Source organism: Crocodylus siamensis, chromosome 13 (genome assembly GCF_052110815.1).
Source record: "Crocodylus siamensis isolate JL-2025a chromosome 13, ASM5211081v1, whole genome shotgun sequence".
NCBI classification, from domain to species: domain Eukaryota; kingdom Metazoa; phylum Chordata; order Crocodylia; family Crocodylidae; genus Crocodylus; species Crocodylus siamensis.
This window is the reverse complement of record NC_143407.1, coordinates 29,577,766-29,602,161: the sequence shown is the minus strand read 5'-3', so window position 1 is coordinate 29,602,161 and position 24,396 is coordinate 29,577,766. Positions and strand designations below refer to the sequence as shown.

At 43.7% G+C, this 24,396-nt stretch overlaps 1 protein-coding gene across 6 annotated transcripts in view; it reads right to left on the bottom strand.

Moving 5' to 3' along the window:
• The window catches only part of PITPNM3 (PITPNM family member 3), a 334,273-nt gene that overhangs the window by 27,372 nt on the left and 282,505 nt on the right, over positions 1-24,396 (bottom strand). For all 6 annotated transcript variants that reach the window (XM_090025435.1, XM_090025432.1, XM_090025430.1 and 3 more), the window contains 3 exons: positions 21,572-21,744; positions 11,233-11,403; positions 513-707 (listed from right to left, as the gene is read on the bottom strand). In XM_090025435.1, the coding sequence (XP_089881561.1) occupies positions 513-707; positions 11,233-11,403; positions 21,572-21,744 (539 nt within the window). The remainder of the gene's footprint in view (positions 1-512; positions 708-11,232; positions 11,404-21,571; positions 21,745-24,396) is intronic.

The following is a 24,396-nucleotide window of genomic DNA, read 5'->3' as shown; positions in this document are numbered from 1 at the left end:
TTAAACTGGTTGCTGTAGCAGGAGGAGGGGGAATAATGCTGACAATGGGACTCCTCTACTGCTCTGTATGGCAGGAGCATTCAGCCCTGCTTGGTGTGGAAATCACTTTTCTTGCTTAAAATGCTCACACTAATTTTGGATAGGTAATTTTCAGGGAAAAAAGGTTGCATGGTATGTGAATAATCACAATATTCACTTTTGGAATGTGCTTAGAATATCTCTTCATCATGTATTACCTACTTATAAATGATCATAAGTGCTATTATGCTTTTAATACAAACCGTCACCCTAATTTCATTGCCTTACCTGAGCAAAACAAGAAAAAAAAATCATTAAATGCATGGAAGAAGTTGAGTTTGACTAATTAAAATGACCACAACTTGGGCTTTTCATAGTATCACCAGGGCGCCAGGCAAGAAAATACTTCCTCTTCAGAATAAAATTCCAACAGCCCTGACACGGGGGGAGGACTGAAGTCAGCGCAGAAATAAAGGGTGCCAAGTTTCACTCACTGTTGGTGATGTTTGCCGACGGCAAGCTCTCTGTTGACCCTGAGATTTCGCTGTTTGTGCTGACCAGGCTGGACCTTCTTGCCTTTCCTTGGGACTGACTCAGTGTGTTTGGTGACTCTGGGCTCTCTGGAGAGGACGGCAAGTTTGAAGAGCTGCTCTCAAGAAACAGAGCGCTGTGGTTCTGGATGGCCTCAGCTGGATGTTTTATTAAAAAAAAAAAAAAATCAATCACAATAAGAGAAGATCAGCATTATTTTCAAAAGGGTTTCAAAGCCAATGGGTTTTTGCCTGAATAAGGACTGATTTCTGGTGTAATTTGCTCCTTGGGAGATGGCCCGCACAAGGCAAGAAACCTACCTGCAGGAGGGTATTCCACTGAAATTCAACAGCAATTGGGGTCCTTATGCCAAGATTTTCCAAAGTGAAGTAGGAGCTGGGCAGGCAAAACTCCTGGCCCACATTAAGGGGCCCAGTTGTTAGAAGGTGGATGTTCAGGCTCCCTTAAAATCATTATTTAGGTTTTAAAATCTTGACTTAACTCCTCAAGTCCCTGTTGAAAATCTCTATCTAATTTCTTAAGGCTTACATGAGACTTGAGTGCTGAAGAGACTTCTGCAATATATTGACCATCACGCTCAGTAGAATAAAGCGCATAAATACTTAGCTTAAGTGCTGCACACATCATTTAGATAAAATGCTATGCCATTCTCTGTAGCCTATGACAGATAACATACTCATGCTCAGTTCTGGGGGGGTTTAACCCTTACTACCATAGGATGTTCATCTCCAATTTGAGTTTTAAAGTTTATTAAATCACAACACTCCTCCAACAGAATAAAAAAAAACAGCCCTAGTTATTAAATTAATGGTCATTCAGTGGTTGTGAAAGATTGATGCCAGCATCCTTCTTCAGACTGCATTTTCTGACAAATCTCAGACACTTAGTGATTTATTGCATTAACACCCATGATGCTCCCCCAAACACTTCTGGCTCTTCTATGAAAAATTAATCACTGCAACTAAAAGGAAACCATATGGAAGTAAGCAGGCTTAAGGAATATTCTCTGCATGTAAGACCATGAACCACCAGGTTTTTTGCTAACCTATTCTGACTGGCTAGTGGATACAGTTACATTTGCAACCTACCTTCTACTAGTAAAAGGCCTTTACACAGCAGCAGAATTGCTACCTTAAGAAAAGCCATATTTCTTTCAATACAAGACATTCTGTTTTAGTTGCTGTGCTTGATAGTAGCACAGCACGCAATTCCAGATGTGGAGATTTAAAAAAAAAAAAAAAAAAGCTGGTAGTAGACATCCACTTCCTTGATTTGTACCCCTTGGTGCTAAGTCTTTTGCAGACTTCAATAGAGAGAAGCAGTAGCAGGACTGCTCCAAAAAAATGACTCTTGGCTTTCCAGGCCTATAGAAATCAGTGGAAGTTCTGCCACTGACTTTAGTTAAGCCACCATTTCACCCAGTTTTCCCAGACTTAACAAATCTGCTCACAGAAAATATATCTGAAACCTAAACTTTCTACTTGTTATCAGAACTGATTAAGATGGACAGAGTTAAATAGGAAGGAATCACAGCCTGCCAGAAGCCGTTTCAGAGACTTGGGGTTATTTTGATTTAAGCTTGAACATCTCAACCATAGATGGCACAAGAATCTGATGCAATTGACCCAGGGAAAGCAATTAAATTCTAGCACAAAATAATAGGAGATGAGCTTTGAAGAGAATATGTTCAATTGTGGTTTCCATGGGAACATAGTGTTTTGAATTTGCTTTAATGAAATTGCCATGAATCCTTCTTACAAAGAAATTTTGCTAAAGCATAAAAGGCAGCACTATCTGTGTGTGGTTATGGGAAGGCTACGGCATGGGAAAAGATGAAAGATAATTCTGTGGTTATTACTGCCCGGTTAAGTCATCCTGTTGAATCACATATAAAGGCACCTTCTAATGGAATGCCTCCAACACAACAGAAGGACCTCACGGGAAACCCAAATTAGTTCATCAAACCTTGTTCCCCTGGCAGGTAAATATAACCACCTTACTGAAGTGGAAGCAGAGGCACAGAATAAGTGAAAGGCCTGTGTTACAACACCGTGTGCCTCTGAGCCCCTCTAGACAGTCAGGTAAAGGCATGAAAGGATCTGATGCGTGAGCCACACAATCACACCTCCTACCATGCCACATGTGCATGGCAGGCAGCATGATCGTGGGCTCCTGCATCAGATCCGGTCATACCTTATGGCCAGTGGAGGGGGAGCCCAGGTTTGTGATCCTGGGCTCCCCGTACACCACCATACCAATAGCAAGCTCCTATGGCTGTGAGTCCTGCAGCTGATGAGACTCCCAGCCGTGGCAGCACCCCACTGGCAGGACTCCCAGCCGCGGCAGCCCATGGAGGGCTGCCGCAGCTCACAGCCTCATCAGCTGCGGGACTCACAGCTGGGGCAGCATGTGGGGTGCTGCTGCAGCTGGGGGTCCTGTCAGCTGCCAGGACTCCCAGCCGTGGGAGCAAATGGTGCACCCCGGTGGCTGGGAGCCCCATCAGCTGACGAGACTCCCAGCTGTGGGGGCATTGCTATGCTACACGCTCCAATTAACCTGGATAGAAAGCAAATATAAAGGTATTACACATTTTCCAGCTCTAACTTTATAGCTGGTTGGACCTTTTTAAGGTACGATGGTTAATTTGCATGGGTAGCCAATCTAAATTAATTGTGCAATTAACTAGGTAATTCCATAATATACGCAATGAATACAGGGGGGCTCTGACTCGCTTGTTCTGTGACACTGGCTCTTCAACACGCTGAACACTTAAAAAATACTGTGACTTAGTGCTTCTGAAAATAAAGGCATAAACCATTTGGCCTGGCATCACTCACAGCACCCAGAGTTGACCCTACAGTAAAAAAGTAAGCAGCACAGGAACTGCCAGGCTGTCTCAGCTCAACAGGCCATCTCATCCAGCATCGAGCCCCCAACACCTGTCAGTGCCGCATGCTCCAGAAGCCAGTTTAAAAAAAAAAAAAAACCAAAAACCGGTGGCAGGCAGTTTTGCCTCCAGGAAAAGATTCCTCGAATTAGAGGTTGGTGGAAATTGCCAAGTCACCCAAACCAAAACCATGTGTTTTTTAAATGAACCTCCTGATTTCAATTTAAGAAACCAAAACAACATTGTCTAAACGTCTCATCCTTTGAATGAAGAATTCTGCCTGTTGAGTTGAAACAGCTTCAGCGTGAACTAAAATTTCGATACAAAAGTCTTAAACCATTTTTTAAATGGTTGAAGTCAAAATGATATATTTCAAATCACTGAAACAAAAATTTGGCCAGATCTGTATATTTTTTTTTAAGCTCAGAGGACAGTTTCTCAAAAAACTGAACTTCACTTATCATCCCATTTTTAGGTAAGAAATATTTCAAAGTCTCAAACTTTGTAGTTGAGTATTCATTGGCTGGCTGATCACCAAACATTCAAGCATCTGAAACCAGTTTATTTTGTAATATTGCTATCTCGACTCTTGTGAACTGGGTAGCTGTTTTCCCACTGAAAGCATCTGAACGCCAACACCAAAGGCATATTTTTCAGTTCTCTCCTATTTCTTAGAGGAACTTTATACTAAAATACAAGGAGAGACAAATTTGTAGGGCTTGCCTCATCAATTTGTGAAACAAAGATTGCAGGGAAGCAAAGAGGAGATATTTAACTATATATACAGCATCCACTTTTCAAAACCCACTATTGGATCAAGCTGCTCCTCAGACACGTCACTGGAGGATTTATGAAATGTTCTGTAATGTTTTATCACATCAGCTAAAAGCATGACAATCTTTCAATGCCTGGGTTAAAGAAGAGAGACAGGTAGTCAAAATGCTAATGATGTCAGGGCGGAGTGTGCCGAGCCATTGATATGCTAATGTAGGATAAAAAATAGAAAGAAGACTGGTATGCCAAACGCTGGCTCCTGGAGGTCCAGAAACAGCTCACCAAGAATGGACAAGGCAAGGAAGGTGTCCACGTTTTGGGGAAAACAAAAGCTAGACATGTCTGGAGTTTTCAGGAGAGATCTGATCAGTTCCTGAAATTCAGAAGACCATATGTAATGAGAAAATGGAGCAAGAGAGAGGGGATCTTTGCTAGCATAAGCTTATCTGCTAGAGCCAGACAGCTTAAGACATACCTCTAGTTTGAACTGCAAGCTTCTTATAAGTGAAAGCACTATGCTGGGGAAGAGCTTGGGGGTCGTTTTAATTGAGCAGTAAAAGAAAATGGTGAGATGAGAATCCGTGTATGTTCTATGAAGGCTGAACAGTCAACGGGGTTTTCTAGAGAGCCCGCTGCACAAAAGCTGCATGTATTACAACAGAGAGAAGTCAGGTAACTTAATGCCCTGATAACAGTATTTTTTCTTCTTTAAAATCAAAATGCTAGTGCCCATCACAGGGCAGGCATCCCTTCACCTCTGAGCCGACTGCAGAATAAAAAAGCAAAGCAAGGCGGGGGGAGAGAAGGAACACATTTTTATTGTTTGTCACAAGACATGTTTCGTGATAAATCTGATGCTTGTCACCAAGCTGAATCTCAAATACAGCAGCTACAAAAGCAGCACTGATTATAAAATGCCAAGTTGGCAGCAGCTGATGGTGCCTGTCTGTAATAAAAGGTCAAATTACAGTGGTTATTTCTCTTGATCTGGAAAAGAAAAACAACACACACTTTCCTGATATGCGGTAGAAGAGTAATTGCTGGAAAACACTGGCTTCTGAGTGTGCCTGTACATTGTTGCCCTAGCTCTTTCCATTCGAGTCAGCAGTAGTATTTTCTCACTGACTTCAACAGAAGGAAAGGTAGTCTGTGGTGACCACCGCTATTCAGGCAATATACCATTTTCTTCTGTGGAATTCACACTACAAGATGACATTTGATAAAGATCAATCCAAACCAAAATTTTGATCAAAACTTTGCAGCATGGCTCATATTTAATGTTAAATGTTAATAACAGTTTTAAAAAATCATGTCTATCTATCTCAGGGGCGGGCAATCATTTCAGGCGGAGGGCCACTTACTGAGTTTTGGCAAGACATCAAAGGGCCGCATGACAGGCAGCCCAGGGGAGATAAATATTCATTTTCTACCATTTTTAGGGGGCTCACGGGCTGGGTAGAATGGCCTGGCACGCCACATCCGGCCCGCAGGCTGCATTTTGCCCACTCCTGGTCTATTTGAACATTTGCTACTATTACCACTTGCTATAAGTAGCACTAATAATTTCTTTCAGCATCTTCCTGTGGCTGAAAGGTGAAAGAAACATTCCCTTTCCTAGTATTTTGTACACGATGAAGCACTTTGTCTGTAGTCTCCTTCACTCACTCATGTTTGCTTGGGTCTCCCTCATAGCAACAAAAGAGGAGAAAAAAAAATAGGACCAGATTTTATTAGAGTCTCTGAAAAACAGGTGAGGCGGAAGTTGGGTTTGTCCTCTCTTCCTCCTCCTCACTGCTTTTTTCAGAGTTAATCTTAAGGATTAGCTAATGACGCATTATAAAAGTTGATGCATTAATGGATTTTCAAAGGCTTGCACTTCCAGCGGCTTGTACCTAAGTCCGCTTAGCTGCCTTTTGGGTGGAAGAGAACCTGGTCCTTTGTCCATATAGGCAAGAGGTCGTTTTAGAGGGGCTGGAAGGGCCTGTTAGGTTATAGACACACACCCTGTAATTGGGAGGCAGGTAACAGAGAAGCTCCATTTGTAGACATTACATTAGCCCCTTACACCAGGACTACCGCCTCCCCACCATTCTCCTACACACGCAGAGAGCTCTCTCAGCATCTTGTCTCACTGAAACTGCACTCAATAAATCAGCAGCCTAACAAGGTAATCACGTACGTAGGAGGAACTGTATTGACAGAAGACGTGGTTGCAGTCAAATAATCAAGAGGAAGATGAACAGTTCTGTAAAGGCAAACTAAGCCTCCATGACTGGCAAATTCAATGGCCTTCTTTGCCATTTAATGCAAAGAGACCCCCTTACTTAAAAGAAACCGAGTACGTTCCTAGCGTGCTGCTCATGAGACAATGACTTGCTACAGGAATCATGAAGGGGCATTAAGAGGGGATCGATCTGGGCAGAGATTCGACATGCACATTATTGATGCTATAAACCACCATCGCAAAATGGACTGTATGACCCTCTGAGTGGACTTAGGGATGAAAACCTCACGTCAACCGAAGGGAACATGAAGAAACCAAAACCTTTCTCCATGCCTTTCCCTTTGCTGCTATCCAACGCCAACTGGGCAAAGCAAATCTGACAAACAGAACTGAAAGCTACACACTAAGCCCTTCAAACACAGCAGCGAGATCGTAAACTTTTGACAGTCATTTGGTTAGAAATGAAAGACAACTGCAAGGACTGTGTTCAGCATGTTCGCCAGCTTGTATTGCCTACATGGTTCCTGTCAATCGCATCATCGTGAAGTTTCTCGCCGATAGCAGCCATCGGAATTTGGCTTTGAGACTCATCACCTCTTGTCCGTAAAGGCACCTTTAAGAGTGCCGTTTACGCACTTAAAAATGCCCATTGCAACTACTTTACACTGCTTCTGAAATAATGGATGGAGAAGTTCTGGAGACAAGTCTTTTCAAGTAGGATAAGACGGTTTGGATCAGAACATAACCAACTTGATATCCACATAATGAGGTTTCATCACATCTTATCATCATCACAGAAGCATACCACGAAGCTTTATGCGTTTCAGACTTGTACTGTATGCATACAAGCTAGTCTGTCCCTTACAGGAAAATACCATGTAAATCAACAGAATGACTCTTTATGAATACAGAATGCCGCTTTCCAAAACGGATCCCAAAGCTGTTAATTGCTTCATTTTTAAACAGGAGAATTTTATTCTCCCTTGAAACGCCACCTACTCAGGGGTTAAAAGCATATGCTGGAGGCATTTTCTGTAACCTCCCACAATACCTGAGTTGGCAAGCTTTCACAATAATGAGAGTTCAGGATTTCTGGTTCACAAATCACTGCCTTTATGAGGGTATTTTGGGAGAGGGGTTCACTCTGCCCTCAATTATCCACCCTAACTGAATCTGCTCAAACTTGAGACCAGAAGCTGGCAAAGCTGAATCAGTGTAACGGACTCACGTTTGAGACCAGACCTCCTGAAATATTCGCTGGAACAGAACTTTAATGAAGGCTTGACTTGTACTTTCTGTAAGAGGCAATGACAGCCTCTCATCTAGATGTCTAAGAACATGTTTTGCATGAACAAGCATTTAGTGAAATGGTGACATGCTAGTATTTGTGTACATCATGAAAACATGCCGAAGTTGGAACAGGCAGACATAGATGGGGCTGGAACTAAAGATCTGGTCCTTTATATTATTACCCAGCTTAATAAAACTTTGGCGTTAAACTTCTGTGTATGCTAGAAAACTGTATGCCAGTTTCCAATGAAGAGCAAATGGGTGTTGATAGAGAAAGAGATAAATAATGAATAAAGAGATGCCTTTGAAAAGGGAATGGGATGGGAATAGACAGTACCTCAAACTCCCTTCAGTGTCCTGTACTAAGCAATGAACTAAAACCAACTGTGCACAGTGGGAAAAGAGTTATCAGCGACCCTAAGGCCCCCTCTACACATCATGCAATTACCAGGTTCATTGTGCTATTGGTTTAGACCAGCTACACATCCAAATTAACAATCATGCCATCAATCAGTCCAACCAGCTATAAAGCTATTACTGGAAAACATATAAATGTTATAGCTAGGTGCTATCCAACTTTAATCTGCACCTGTAGCAGCAGGGTCTGCTCCTGCAGCTGACTGGGCTCCCTGGTGCACCAGAGGCAGCTAGGGCTGGGATAGGAGCTCAACTTCTCAGAGTCAACTGCCGTGGCTGGTACTTTTACTCGTCCTTCACATGTCAGCGCTGCCAGCACACAGTCATTGCCCGATCGTGACTCGTAGTGCTGTTCAGCCCCGGTTTACAAGGGGACTCCACCATGGACCTGGCAGAGCGTGGAGCCTGCATCAGAGCTCTGGATTCCAAGCGGCCTCCTGCGATGGCCCAACGCAAGGGCAAGCCACAAAATGCAAAGTCCTCTGCACCCACCCAGAGGTACTGCTTCTCTCCCTGCTTTGAAAGTGTGGTGACAGCCCTTAATTCTTGAGGCCACTCCACTGAAGCAGCTGGGTCACTTTTCACTGATTTCAGCAAGCGTCGACTCAGGCCCCACACCTCAAACGGCTGCAGTTTACACGCGCACTCCAGAGAAGCATGGAGACGCTTGTGATTTCTCATCACTCTGGAGCATCCACATTCCCCAACTTAGGGACTGTCAAGATACCAAGTGACTAAATGCTTTGAAATAATAGCAAGCTATTCATCACTGAGGAGTGGAGCCCTCATTTGTATCTATGATTTATATCTGCTGAGGATCTTCCCCTGGGAAAAAATCAACCTACATTTGCTAAAGGGAAAGTATTTGTAGATCTTCCTTTTGCTCAAAACTCTGGCCAGCTCTACAACTGACTTCTAGTAACTTATTTCCAAATGGTCCCACTCTGTGTATTTAGGGGAATGAATTAAAAACCACAACTAGAACCTACCAGACGGAGCTCAATTATTAGCCTTTTGCAAAGAGGTAAAACTATATGATTTCCTTCTCACTGAATCAAGAGCTTTACAGGCCTTTACTGCAGTTTGCCCTTTGTTGGTAGAAAGAAAACTGCCATTTCAAATGCATAAAACTTCTAGGGATCTAATACTGAGGTTCTCCATAGATTTAGTCAAGGTTGAATGTATTTAGCTAATAATACCTACCTAACTTCATTGGCAGGAGAGCCGGGATTTAACTGATGTAAAGAGACATTATAGCTATTAAAGCCTAACTGACGCTAAATTTGATCTACCATGTAGCCATTTCTGTTCTCTTACTATTCAAGTATTTTGTGTGCCAAATAACCAGTAATGGATAGATTTCCATGTCCTGTATTAGCCCTGTTCTTTTGGATTGATAAGTAAAGTCCAGCCTGATCATTCAGTTAATCTGAAGTGTTCTGCACGCGGATGTTTGGGTTGCAAGATTCACTGAAGGCTCATGGGCTTCAAATCTTACAGCTTATTTGAACCTTGAGACACCGCATATTTTTAAGCAAGGAGACTGAAGCTGGATCTATAGCCATGTCACCAAATGCAAAGAAATAAGTTCCCTCTGGTTTGTGTTCTCCTGAATTCAACAGATGCAAAACACTGCCATTTTACTACATTAACTTCTAACCTCTAGCCAGGAGGCTCCAGAGGCTTGAGAAATATCCTAGTGGGGCTCAAATTCATGCTTGAAGCTGAGAGAAGAGGGGGAGGGAAGGGGAGACAGACAGAGAACTGTAGAAGGGATTGATTGAGTTTTTGCACCACATTATCAGGATGCTCATGAACTCTATGATCCCCTCCAACCCCTTTGGCATTGAATTCTTGAGAAAGGAACACAATTACACCAACTGCCTGCTTTTACTTTGTTCTGGGTTCAGAACAGGGGGCATATCCAATCCACCAAAGATAGCTCGTGGCAAACTTGCAAAATCCTGCATTTTTTTCTGTGCCAATCTTTCTAGAAGCGAGTGGGGTGACCTGCCTGCGACTGACCTAGGAAAATGTCATCTGTAAAACCTAGATGCATCTAGGCATCATGGACTTAACTAGGTTGCTGTTGTACCTAGACAATTCCTTTCAGAAAATATATTGCAGTATCCAGGCAAAGTGTCTTATAAACATGATTTAGCAAGAACCACGTCAATAAGGCCTTACGTGTTCTTTCCTGCTCCGATAAACTATCTACAGGGTACTGGGGCTAATTTTGATTCTCTGCTTGAATCTGCCTGCTACGAAGTCACCAAGGGTTGCATAGGAATCAAGTCGGAGTAAAAATGGAATCCAATCAACCTTTTTCTGCTGAATTAAAATGTGCTGGGCAGAAATGTAAAATCATTGCTGAAGGCAATCAGGACTCATAGCAGAGATGCTATCTTTTGTTAGACCAACAACATTTTTGCAAAAAAAAAAAAAAAATGTTCTTTAATTGCAAGCTTTTGGGCACAAACGCCTTTCATCAGGCATTGGAGAAAAGAATTTTTTTTGCAAAAATCTTGTTGGTCTAATAAAAGACAGCATCTCTACTACGAGTCCTGATGGCCCTTTCCTCTAGACCAATACAGCTACAACCTGGATACCTGAAATCATTGCTTACACTTTCTCATCCCTGCCATTAAACAAGCAACCTGAAGTCATTTGGAGGCTGAGTCAAATCCCACTGAATTCAAGAGAGATTGTCTTGGACTGGTTTTTTAAGGGAAAGAGATTCATATACCAACCAACCCCATTAGAGATCAGAAGCTGGAGAAGAGGTGCCTCAGCTCCAGTAACAATCCACAGAGAGGGGTTGGTCAGTGGCAGAAAGCAGAAAGGCATTTAAGAAGCCAGCAGTGCCAGTCAAAGCATCCCTCTTGGTTTCTAGCTGTTGAGTAACCCCACGTCTTTTCCTGCTCTACGTCCTCTGACTCCTCCTCAGCGTGTTGGCAGCATCTGTCTTTAAAATGCTGCTGAGCAGAGCTGCCGAATGAGAAAATGCAGAACACCAGGGAGAGGGGGTAATGAAAACCAAGCCACAGGATATATAAAATGCTTATGGTACCTAAATGGTGCGATCTTCCATCCCCCAGAGGGTATCTCTGGTACCGCGGGACGTTAAATGGAGACACGAGGCGGAAGTTTTTCTCCAGCAGTGACTCTAGTCTGCAGGCAGAGGGGTCGGCAGAATGAAAAAAACTGTACACTTGGCTGCAAGCTGGGCGGACTTGACATACTGAAATGAAAGAGAGAAAGAAATAATTCAGTATCGCTTCCTTAGCGACTGCTCACGTCTCTTGAGATATCCAAGCTGGAGGTAGGGTTAAATATATGGTCCTTGTACAGTCTTCTGAAAATAAGAGCCCAACCTGCCCACATAGTCAAAAAAGAGGCAAGATTCTTCGGATTACATTATTTTCTATTTCTTCATAAAAAGAGCTATCTGCACGGCAAGGTAGCTTTACAGAGGGATCACAGCCTGAGAATGAGGCAGTCATGCTAAGGCTAAGACCATCCTTTGAAACAAATGGAAGCCAGGAAGTCAATGAAGTTTTAAAGCTGGCTAAATACATTATTGAACATCACAGCTGCAAAAAACAAGGCATTGTGTCTTTTGAATATTTCAAGGCAAAATGGGTTGATGGGGCCATTAAGTTGGGAGGACTGAAATACAAATGAAAGCAAGAGAAGGTAGGTGAGAAAAAAGCACTCCAAAATCAGAAGTCAATTTATGGAAGCTAATGCATAAAAATGAGATTGCGCATATTACAACCCGAGACCCAAGTGTGTATGAAGCCTGCTAGAGAGACACAGCTACTGAGCCGTTTAGTCTGCAGCCCATTTACAAATGTAAATGGATTTTGGGGGGTTGGTGGGAGTGGGGGGATAAGAAATCACCTGCTTGCTCAGCTAATGAAGCTCTCTTTCAATCCAGTCTCCAGCTTCAAGATAGAGACATCTCTTGTATTCAAAAGGGTTATCATACAGGCCTTTTGGGGTCCATGAACCAGTTGGTGCAGTTATTTCCCATCTAACCAAACCACATTTGGATCCCTGAACCACTCCAGGGTTCGCAGATCAATCCATGATGGTCTAATTACACTAATAGACTTGGTGTATTATAGCAGCACATGCACGTTACAGCAGTCAACAACATTCATTAACTGCAAGAGTAAAAAATTGATTAGAGTACTTATAACAGATGTTTGGGAATATTATGCCTGCTCCCAGTGAACTCAGTACAAGTAGGATCAGTCCCTTAATGTTTTCCAACCTGCTGCATGATATAATCATCTCAAAAAATTTCTTCCGTTAGAGTCTGCTATTGGTGCCTTTCACCGATCATACGGAACTGATGCTGTTCCTTAAAATAGACGTGCTTGTACAACATCCTACTTCAGTGTTGTTTAGAAGTACCGGTGATGCAAACCCACATGGAGAAAAATTAATTTAATGGTACTCTCTATTGCCATCTCTAAGGGACGTAACCTCACAAGCCCCCTTGCTAAGGCAGCGCTGCTGTTCTTATTGTACAGCTGAGAACCAAAGCACAGAGAAACAAAATCACGTGACCAAGGAGACCTTAGGCCTGCTAAGTCCCATATTAGCATCCTATCCAGTGGTACTGAATCTTCTGCATATTAAAACCCCATCTTATAACAGAAAGCAGAAAGCATGATTTGGCATTCTTCCTCCCAGAGTCTCAGATACATTTTTCCATCTAGTCCCAAACAAATAAGGGAGGAGAACTAGGATGCCATATTTTGGGAACAGACTTTTCTCTGCTTGTGGCTGGAGATGGGAAGGCCATCTGCCCAAAACACTTGAGAACCGGCATGGCAGAGGATGGTTAAGCTCAAAAACTATGTGCCGCAAGGCTGTCTAATGGAGTTTGTCTTTGCAGCTCTTTCCACGAGATAGCATCCTCCAATTACAGGAGCAGCAAGCCACTTCAGTTCACTGTCTTCTTAAAAGGTGACAGTCCATGTGTTTAGCCAGAAGCTGGACAGAATGGGATGTACTTTGGGTTAGCTGCTGCGTATTTGCCTCAGCTGCAATCTTAACTGCATGTGGTCTTTGTAGGAGGAATGAAAGAACTAACCCACTGCTGCTAGAAGGGAACTGCGAAGCCAAATCATGCAGACTGCAATTATGACAGGCATATAGGGCCAAATTTTTGTGCCAAAAGTGTCAGATAGTACCAAATTCTGGCGCTCAAAGAATCCCCAACTGCATTTAGGACAATGGTACAGAAACAGACAGACAATCGCACTTATTTAGGGCACTCTCTGGTGTATACAGGCAGGATGCTCTGCCAGGAACAGCACAGCTGACTGTTCAGACATTTCCAATGATCTCATCATCGGTTCTCATGGTAATAAGAAAAAACTTTTCTGTCGCATTGCCAAGTGTCTGCTAAAGATACCCATTCCTCAAGGTACAGGGAGGTATTCATCTGTCAGCACGCAAGTTGCTAGACACATGCTTGAGAATCGTCCCAAACTGTGGCACAAGTGCTAAGAACATTTCTGAAATCTGATCTAGTTCCCAAGTTGGGCAACACTGAGTTTTACTTGGAAAGACCAAAAAAAAATCTGGTCCAGTTCAAGCTAAACAGCCAAGCCGCATGCAACCTCAAATCAACCGTCAACATGTTATATTGGCATCCAGCCTTTGCTTAGACATTTGGAAGTGATTATAGCTTCAAAAGACAGCAGTGTGCCCAGCTTATCTGTGCGTAAGTGAGGAAGGTACTTGTCACCCCACAGGTGCATCGCTGTTTGGAACTGGCCAAAACCTAAGCTGCTACTTTACGGGGTGCATTGCATTGCACGTGCAGAAGCAGAACAGTGGTCACTACTGAAAACCTTGCCAAGACCAAGAAGCACAAGAGTGTCAGGGCAGAGCGATTCCTTCATATGGAATGAATGTAGATGAAACATAGATGTTCAGGTCCCCCTCCCTTTTTATGCACTTTCTCTAATGGGTAGCAAAAACATCAGATCAAACCCTGCCCTTGCGAGGTGTCAGGTCATGAAGACGCGAATCCTAATGCTCTCCTGAGAAAATGCTCTGGCATTGCTCTTGCATGGGGGGCAAGGGGGCAAACCCGTAGTTGATCTGGTTCTGGTGAGGGGTGAGCTTGCTCTTACTGTGAGCTGCACTGTATGCTGCCTTCCACATTGCCTGACTCACTCCGGGGGTGGCACAACACCTGTTTCATTCAGTAGGTTTCTTGTCATGCTATATGAAAAGCGTGGGTGTTTCGGGGCCTTTCAGTTACTCTTTGGTCCCTCCTCAGACCCTCCTACTGCAGTTTTGTAACATGTGTAAAGTATGATCGGTGGCTAATACCACGCTTCCAGCTGTGGAGTGTCCAAACTCTGCTCTGATGTTTGCTGGATAGTTATTTTGGCAAGAATGTCTGAGTGTCAGGTAATTAAGCACACATGACTGCAAAGGGAGAAAAAAAACCTGGGAATTAAAATCAGAAGGGCTTCCTGAAGGCAACATATAATCTTTTCCCCTTTACCACTTGCATCTGAATACAATTACTCATCACCTCTTGTCCTTTCTCGTAGCAAGGGTAGGAACAGACGTGCGGATTCTGACATGACCTCACATCTTTGCATGGGACCATTTCAAATACCATCTCTTTACATCACGTCATTCATCGATTCATAGACATTTGGGCTGGAAGGGACGAGTGCAGCCCCCCTGCCCAAGGGGCAGGAAGTCTGCAGGGATCACAGGATCCCAGCAAGATAAGCACCCAAATGTCTCTTGAAGATGTTCAAAGTAGGTGCTTGAACCACCTCCCGCAGCAGTCTGTTCCAGGCCTCGGGGGCTCAGACAGCAAAGAAGTTCTTCCTTATGTCCGGCCTGAAACGGTCATGGAGGAGTTTGTGACCATTCGACCTTGTCATATTTTGTTTCACACCGCAAATCTACACATAAGGACACAAAATGTCCCACCGGACATTGTCGTCCATAGGATCTGGATACAGTCTCCCATATACTCTGATCGATGGCAGAAGGTCTTTGGAGGAGCAAGGATTCAAATTCAGAAATTCCCATGCACAGGATACTTATTTTACACTATATTCCAAACCACCGTCCTGCCAAGGTTTTGCAAAACCAAACCTGGGCTGACAAGGGACCGTGCTCTCCCACAACCCGCACTGGGTGCTAGCAATGCAGCATGGTGCAGTATGTAAGAGAAGAGCAAGCAAAAGTGGGTGAAGCCCCACAGCTACTTTGGGTGGTTTATTAAAGCTCTGTTTTGTTCTTTAGCACTTGCCAGAAGATGTGAAAACCGATCATCAGCGTGTTGGCATTTCAACACGGCAGCAATTAATTCTTTGAGAACCAAGTATAATACACTTGCAGAGACCAAGTGGGCTGAAATACATTGTATAAAGGTGAAGCATGGTGCGGCATTATAATTAAACCCGTATTTTGGCTAGTCTAGAACTTTGCTAGGTGTATTTACAGATTTAGCCATTATACAGCAGAGCAGTAATCGGATATTACTTCAGTATACTGAGCTTCTCCCTCTTGCGGGTTACATATTGATTTAGTCTTTCATTCCCACCATGCTTAATATGAGCTGTCAGGGTTAGCAATAAAGGAATAGCTGAAGGTAATTAAATCAGCTCATAATTGTGCTTTCTAATACTTGCTGTACATCAGCATGAGCTAATTTATAACATGTCAATACCCAGGCACAGAGGCACAGGAGCCCTGTAGAAAGATGGTTTCTGAGACAATAAATACAAGCATAACTCTGAAAAGAAACTGCTCTTGTTCTGCAAAAAAGGCCTCTTTACGTGACAAATGAATAGCTTCCACTCAATTCGTATTGTAAGCAGCACAAATCAATAATGGATTTTTGTGCATATTGAAACTGGTGTTATTCAGACCCAAAAGATCATGCCAATTTCCCAGCACAAAGGGATCTCCTGTAAATTCCAAGGTATTTCTATCCCTTAAAGTCTGAACCTTGAGGAAAAAGCATTTTGTAAGAATAACTCTTAGGTTTACAGTAGTACATGTTATGACAATGGTCTATACTTGGGGTGCTCAACCTCTGGCCTGCAGGCCAAAACCAGCCCACAGGGCTCCCCAGGGGACAGGAAATCTGGTGGCAGTGGAGCAGTGGCAATTAATACCATTATCCTCCCCCTCTTTCAAATTCCCAAGCCCTGTATGGCCAAATCGGGACCAGGCCATGCCCCTTTCCCTCTGCATGGCTGGATCAGGGCCAAGCTGCCCCCCAGCTTCTCTTCACACAGCCGTACGGGGCCCTGCTGCACCTGCCAAGGTGCTGGATCAAAACCAGCAGCTGGATCCAGCCCATGGACAGACCAGGCACTGTCCATCTGGTCCACTGAGCAAAAGAAGACCAATTATGCTCAACACCACCAAGGGCTCTCATAGGCCCTTTTATCATGAGTTCTGATGTTTGGGAGGGGATTGCTACTTAAGCTTCAGTTTATGCAGATGAGAATTTCAGCTGGCGTGGTTAAAAGCAGTAATGGTTGTAGCCTGCAGGGTGGCAGAGATTGTCTTCGAAGAGCCAGAAATTCAACAATTTATTATAAGGTCTGATGAGTCTTCGGGTCCCGACTCGTGATTTTGGAGTACTTGGGGCTGGCAATGCTGCGCGTGGAGCTGTTCAGAGGAACAACAGCCAGAACATCACACCAGGATGGATACAAAACCATCAATAAGGATGAAAGGCACAGAAGGTGGAGAGTGAATGATCAGTGATTTCAAAAAGGATGATTGTGCCTGGATTTCTGGAAGGCCCCAGAAATGAAGACGCTCCTATTTTTAGGGACCTTTGAGGGCTATTTTATTTTTTAAATAAGCAAACCCCCCTGCTCCAAAAGAAAACAAAAAAAATAACTAAGAAACCTTGCATTATATATTGTTCACGCTTTCTGAACTCTGCCTCCTTTCTCAAAGTATTTCCTGCTCCACAACCTTACTAATTTCCAACCATGTGCATGAAATAAGCCTTCTGTTCATTCATGCTCCTTTTGGCAGTACACCGATTAAACTTTGTTTCCAATGGGATTCTCCTACCAAGAATCCCTCCCAGGACTGATTATTCTTCATGCTACACAGAGACTCTCTTCGCCTTGGAAATGCCTTTGAAATAGTGGCCAGAAAGGCTGCTCTAAAAAGCAGTTCCCTGCAGGACATATGAAGGAGGACAGAACAGAGACCTAATTGGAAGAAATAACATGGAATAGTTTGAAATGCTGCCTGTTAATAAAGTAGCGAGCTTCTGCTCAGCCTTTCAGAGTGTTTGAACGGGTGCCCGTTCTAGTGCTATACCTGGATAGAAAGCAGGGACAGGCCAAAGGCACAAGAGAGGATATCATCCCACTCCAGCAAAAGTTGGATGCTTGGTATAGTGCCACTGAAGGCAGAGACAACTCACATGCTTAAAGTTCAGCAACATCTTAAATTCATTGCTAAATTGGTACTTAAATCTGTGACAACTACAGAATAGAAGACGACCTTTGAAAGTACAAATGTCAGACTAGCGGTACAATAATTAACACTCATATTGCAAGAGGAAAATCCTTGTGGCTTCTCTATTTACAGCTGATCACTGCTAAGAAGAGAGCAGAGCTGGCTAGAAAACAGTTCTGCTTTGAATTAAAAAAATTAAGTTTGAATGTTATCTTTTTTCTAAATTAAAAATGAGACATTTGTGGGGGATTTCCTCTCCCCCTCCCCAGCAAAACAACTTTTGAGACCATCGCGGAAAAGTAATTTTTCAATAGAACAAAAAGTCATTCAAATCTGTCAACCAGCAGTGCTTCTTCATCCATTCAATGTTCATTCATTTGGGGCTGGACTCGATGATCTTCTGAGGTCCCTTCCAGCCCTAACGTCTATGAAATCTAATGTCTATGAAATCATACATTTCAATAAAAAGAAAAAAAAAATGCTTTATTACCATCTAACCGTGCACAGAGCTGGCATGCATTGCCACTGGTTCTTATTGCTATTCTTCCTCCTTACTACTTATACCCGATGTCTCACCCCATCTTAAAGGGTGGCCTTTCCATGGCAGGAACTTTCTACCTATTCTGTGTCAGTGCAGACACTCACATTGCAAGTCTCAACTTATGCCAGATACCCAGTACCCGCAGAGGTAGAATAATCCTTTGGAGAATTATTATTCTGGCCTTCAGTGATAATAACCTGATATTACAGAAAAACTCAGGCTGCATTTACCTGTTGCTTTTTCACCTCTAAAGATAAAGACATAACTGTAAGTTAATTCCTGATTTATGGAAGTAGAAGCTGCACTTATTGTGTAGCAGATCTTGCTTTAGAATTCAGCTAGAAATTGAATCACGAACACATGTCCAACAACCTGCCACCAATTTCTTACAGACTTTAATGGAAGATCGAGCCTCTCATTGAAGGAACTGGTCATAAAAAGTAAATACAAGACATAACACTGGTCTCAAGTTGTTAACTTACTGTAGATGACTGATCTTTATGAAAGTAAGCAGAGTCCCACAAAAATTCATGGATTTGTTTCCCAGGTGCTGGTGGAGAATTTTTCCCATGCACATACACATACACATACACACACACACACACACACACACACCCACACACAAATGTATTTTAACATTCAAGTTCTAACTATGTCAAAGGCCTCACATAAAATTTAGTCAAATTCACAAGGCTTCAAGTTGAATCAAGCGAAAAAGAAAAATCACTTAAATTCTAAGCAGCCCTATGAGAAACCATGAATCGGACCAGACTTGCTTGCAGCCTTGTGCAGGATTTCCCTAATTTCAAACTTGTAAAGAAATGGTCATGGCAGTTTTACTCAGCTCTGACCGCACCTTTTAGTGTATTTGAACACATCAACGTCTAGTATGGCCTCACTTACCTATCTGAACCCAAGAAGAGTACTGATGCGTGTAAAAAGGCCTACCATGCCTTGTAAATACCCACATGGCATTATAGAGCCATACAAACATTTCCATATGCTACAAATGTCAAACAACTCTTCTTTTCATGTTGCATGGAGAAGCATACAAAAACACCCCAAAGCAATCCCTCTTGCAGAAAACACTCTGTACCTGGGTATAGTTAAGATAAACGCACACATACATGCCTTTCCAAAACACGCGTCTCCCCTTGAGGTGAAATATGAATTTCAGCTTTCCGGATCAAGCTCATTTTGTGAGTTTACTTGACAGAATCATTCACTGTAGGCAATATTGCTACAGACAGAAGTTACAGGCAAACCAGTTTAAGTCATCAGAAACTGGTTTAAACCTGTAACAGAACAGGAATTCAGCGCACATAAAACAGTTTCAAAATGGTTGACACTGGTTTAAGATAAACCTGGTTGAATGTAGTATCACATTTAGTGGATTTGGGTCAAACGATTTCTGGAACTTCTATCCCAGACCCCATTTCTGGTTCCAGATAAATCACAGTCCCCGTCCCCCAGTATGCTTTGCAGCCCTGAGCTGTGCTGTGCTGTCTGCTTCAGCAGAGAAGGGTTGGGTGGGGTGAGGCAGGGACTACCACCCCAAGCAAAACCCAGCTGGGGTCTGTGGCCAGGAAAGGAAGGTTAACGCCCCCTTCCCTCAAGTACAGAGCTGCCCTGCCCTGCTAAACTTACTGCTAGCTACAACCGTGGACTACAAACCCCAGAGGCACCTGGAAGCAGGAAGAGGAAGTGAAAAGCAAACCTGCAGAGTCCTGCTGCTGTGATTCTGAACTGAAATCTCAGAGACCTCAGGGGCAGCAGGAAGCCGAAGCCACGCTGGCTATGTGCCAGAGACCCATGCTGTAGTGCCCCCACCCCCAACATGTGGCTGCACTTCCTGAAACAAAATTAAATGTCTGTCTAGGTGTTTCTCAGTTTAATCTCTGCAGCGTAGACTAACTTGCAAAGTTTGAATTGATTCAGCCTTAGGCTTTTAGACTGTCTGTACTTAGCCTATGAGCAAAAAAAAGCGTCAACTTCTGCCAGGAGATATCATGTCATCAGTACCGCCATTTTGCTCTAGTCACCCAAAATAATTCACAGACCTACTGAAAATGGTAATGAAAAGGAACCAAAGGCCTTCTAGTCCATCCACCTGCCGAAGATACAATCAACTTATAGCTAGCTGCCATTGGATAATCAGCTTATCTCTATGAATACCAACAAAATGCTTTGTATTCACATAGCTCTACAGGGTGAATTCCAATTCATTGAATGCACCTTGTTAAATTGTGTATTATAGCTCCAAGGAGTGATCCAAACATATGTAACTGTAGGATGTATTTATAGGATGTCAGTGCTTGGTAAGCATTAAAAAAAGCCATAGGTAAAAAGTATTAATCTTGTGAAGAAATCTTTAAGACATAATAACAAATTGCAGTGCAATTTGAAAGTCAGCCATCACACACACAATTTCTGTTAATCTCTTCAACAGCTCTGTGACATGATCAATAAGGCTAGCTTTGCAGTACGGTGAATGTAAATTCCATTCTCATTCAACAGTTTTGTAACTAAATACAAAGTTACAAATGGAGACAATAAGTGAACTCATCACCAGGGGTATGTGCTGCATGCATTTAATGATTTTCCCCCATAATAGTTTCAAAGCCTGAATGGAAGCTCACTGAATTATAGGAAAAGACTACTAAAGATCTCACATCTGATCCTTAAACTATTTTAAACAACCATGGGGAAAGATAATAGACATCACTCATTTGCATTAGTCTTGCATATCACAGAGGTCAAAGTGTATTATTTTGCAAGCTTCCTCAAATGGCATTATTTCAAGGGGCACAAGATGGACTCTCCAATGGAGGAGACAGGCAAGGGGCTTGAAGCCTGGGACTTCTCAGCAATGCATTGACTCTCACCTGCTATGCAGGTCCACACATGCTTTTCCAATTCACATCATGAAGATGCCATGATATCAAAATAGGAGTTTGTCTGCACAGCTGTGGATTGCATACTCCATTCACCCACGTCTGTACACATACTCCAAACTAAAAACACATCAGCAAGGCTGATCCAGGCTTGTCCTACGTGCCCATTATTAAACCCTTATAGTCTCCAGTGGACCTGAGAGCAGCCTCACTAGCAAACTTCAGGGTTTGAAACGTGCCTGAGGATTGCAACAGGTGGCAGAATCTGCCTGGATTTACCACTACAGACATATAGAGTAGCCTATGGGGACCCTGGAAAGCAGATATGGCATGAGCTCTTCCCACCAGTACACCAGTGGGCTTGCACTAACTTAACCTACGGAAGCCCCTCATGACACAGCAGCCATCTCTCATTTTTCATGGGTCTCTCTGTCCCTGCTGGCCCCCATGCAACCGGCGGTGTAACCTTGAAACATGCTTACCATCCAGGCCAGGCAGAACGGTACTTCTCATGGCCAACACCAGACCAAGCGGGGATCCAAAGAGGAAGAAGTCAGAAACTTCAAATTCGAACCGTCCCAGGTTGACTTCCGAGAGACTGGAGATACTCGCAGGAGCAAAGTCTGCATCATCCTTCAGCACGCTTGAGTGGATGCTGGACAAGAAAAAACGCACTGTTTTAGCAACAATGAGCCAGGGATCTTTTTCAGTCTCGCTGGACAGAGTGGTAATGTACAGAGAGGCCGATTAGAGAACTCCAGTCCCTATCTATGTGCCCAGAGTGCTTTAAACACAAGGCACTGATAAAGCATAGCAACCTTACAATCATGGTAGTTCCCCACGTGCTCTGTTATTCAATGCCTCACCTTAAGCAGATGCCTGGTAAATTCACCAGCCTGGAAATCCAGTAATTCCCTATACATATACTTAGCTCTGATGGCCACCCAGCATTTGTAGTGCTTTGGCCTCCTTGATGATGTGCCTCTCTAGTTACAATACATAATAATTGAATGAGTACTACATGATTCAGGACTATGGAGGTTTTTTTCCTCCTTCCATAACCATAGCCACAAAAAGGAATCCACAAAAACCGTCTACTGAAAAATTTAACAGACTCAAGTTGTGACTAAGGAAGTCACTGAATACATGGGCATACTGGGGGACAAATTAATTCTGCCAGGAATTTTCACCCCACATTGCAGCTACCTATATTGTACCAGTGAAAACAGGAAGCACTTATGTCCAGCTTTTTATGTGTAAAGGGATTTACAAATTAAGTGTTAATCCGCAAACCACTGAGGTTTGAGATGGGTAGATTTGATCCCTTCTTTAAAGAGAACAGTTTCTCCCCTGACTGGCTCCTTGTTTTGCTCTTCACGTCTCTGCAAAGCTAGTGCTGAATGCCTCCAGATCAGTGTTCATGTGATGCACCTGCTTTGCACTAGTATAAGTATATAAGGTATGAGACCAGAAGAACAAAGCCCACAGAGGCCAAGCACTGGATTACAGGACATACTAGACATCTGGCTCTACATGGAGATGTGGGTGCTTGTTAGAGCTGTGCAAGGTGTCAGCAGCTGACTTGATTCGGAGGAGTTTCGGCCTGATTCGGGAACCGAATCTCCAAATCCGAGGTGAATCAGGAGACCAATTAAAAGCTCCAAATCAATTTGAAGCATCCGAATCAATTTGGAAAAGTTTTGAAAAAGATTTGTCCACTTCAGAGATTCAGCCATAGACTAAACAGGCAGTTAACACAGCTGCCTCCAGCTGGTAAGTCTGTTGGGGTTGCGGAGGGAGAAGGGAAGGGCCGTGGGGGAGGGAGGGATTGGGGATGGGTCTAGGGACAAGCTGCCCAGCTGAGGCGGGGGGGCATTACTTAGGGAGGGGGGTGGGGGGGATGCGGGATGTGGGTGCGGCAGCACTGGAAGCAGGGGCTCTGCCCTGCTGCCGCTTGCGGGGCGCCGCACGCTGCTTGGGAGATGGGGCAGCTCCATGTGTCAGCCGGAGCCTGGCAGCACTCAGCCTCAGGGGTCCTAGCTCCCAGGCACCACGCGGCACCCTGCTGAGCCATGCTGCATACGTGCCATGGGGCAGCTGCCATGCGGTGCCAGTTGTGGGGGGGTGGCGATCCTTGCTGCTCCCCATTGTGCGGGGACCTCTGCCACGAGTACCCAGAGGCCTCGATCCCACTGCTGCAGCCAGTGGGTGCAGGACTTTATTTTATTTTAATATTTTTTAATGTGACGGGAGGCTGGGCCTGGGCAGAGCAGCCATGGGGGCTTCTCCTGTGGCTCCCCCCACCCGGGGAGAGGCAGGCACAGCTGGAGGAGCCATGGGAGAACCTGCAGCCACCCGGCTGTGCCTGCTTCTCCCCGGCCAATCCAAATCACCGAAACGTTCCAAATGGGCACCAAATCTTCTGAAGCAGATTCGGCCAAATTGATTCAGGACAGTGATCCAAATCTCTGAATCGAATCACTGTCCTCCGAATTGGCTGAATCCGAACTATACCCTTCCCTATTCGCACAGGCCTAGTGCTTGTTACCTTTAAAACAACACAAAACAAAACCAGGGCATGCACTGTGGGTTGGTCTACGCTACCAATTCTGGTGCCAAAGCTCTGTCACCTTAGGGTGTGAAAAGATCACAGCCTTTAGTTCACATACCTTTGCCAGCCACCTGCCCCCTGCTGCCTACATGCAGCTCTCTTGACAGAGGGGAGCTTCTGTTCAGGAAAGTGTCACTACGCTACAAGTTAGCACAAGACAGCCCTGCCAAAGCATAAGGAATGAGCCAATTTCCATGCTTAGGTGCCCTCATCACCTCACAGTCCAGAAGTGGGAAAGCATCTCTACATAAAGAGATCATTTTTAAGGACTGAACTGATATATGTAAAAAACTAAAGCTTTTCTTAATCACTGGAGAGAGAGGGACTTTTTCCACACATTTTACTACAGAATACATAATCTCCCTCTCTCTCACTTCCTGCATTTCCAGCCATGCTCGTGCTACTCTCTAATAGATTAGCATAAACCTAGTGAGAAATCAGAAAATCAGGGTGAGGCATAACACTTCTAAGTTTGTTTTTAAGCTAAAAAATATAGTTTTGCTTAAAATCTAGTGGTTTTTAGTAAAAAAAAAAAAAAAAAAAGAGAGAGAGATCTGAAAACTAAAAAGCTAAAGATGCAAGGAGGAACATGTCGTTTAAGTTCTTTTGTTATTCCCTGAACGCACATTTCTTTGACACTGCATCTCTTAACAGCATGTTGTCACAAACTCCTTCTGAACTGTATTAACTAGCTTA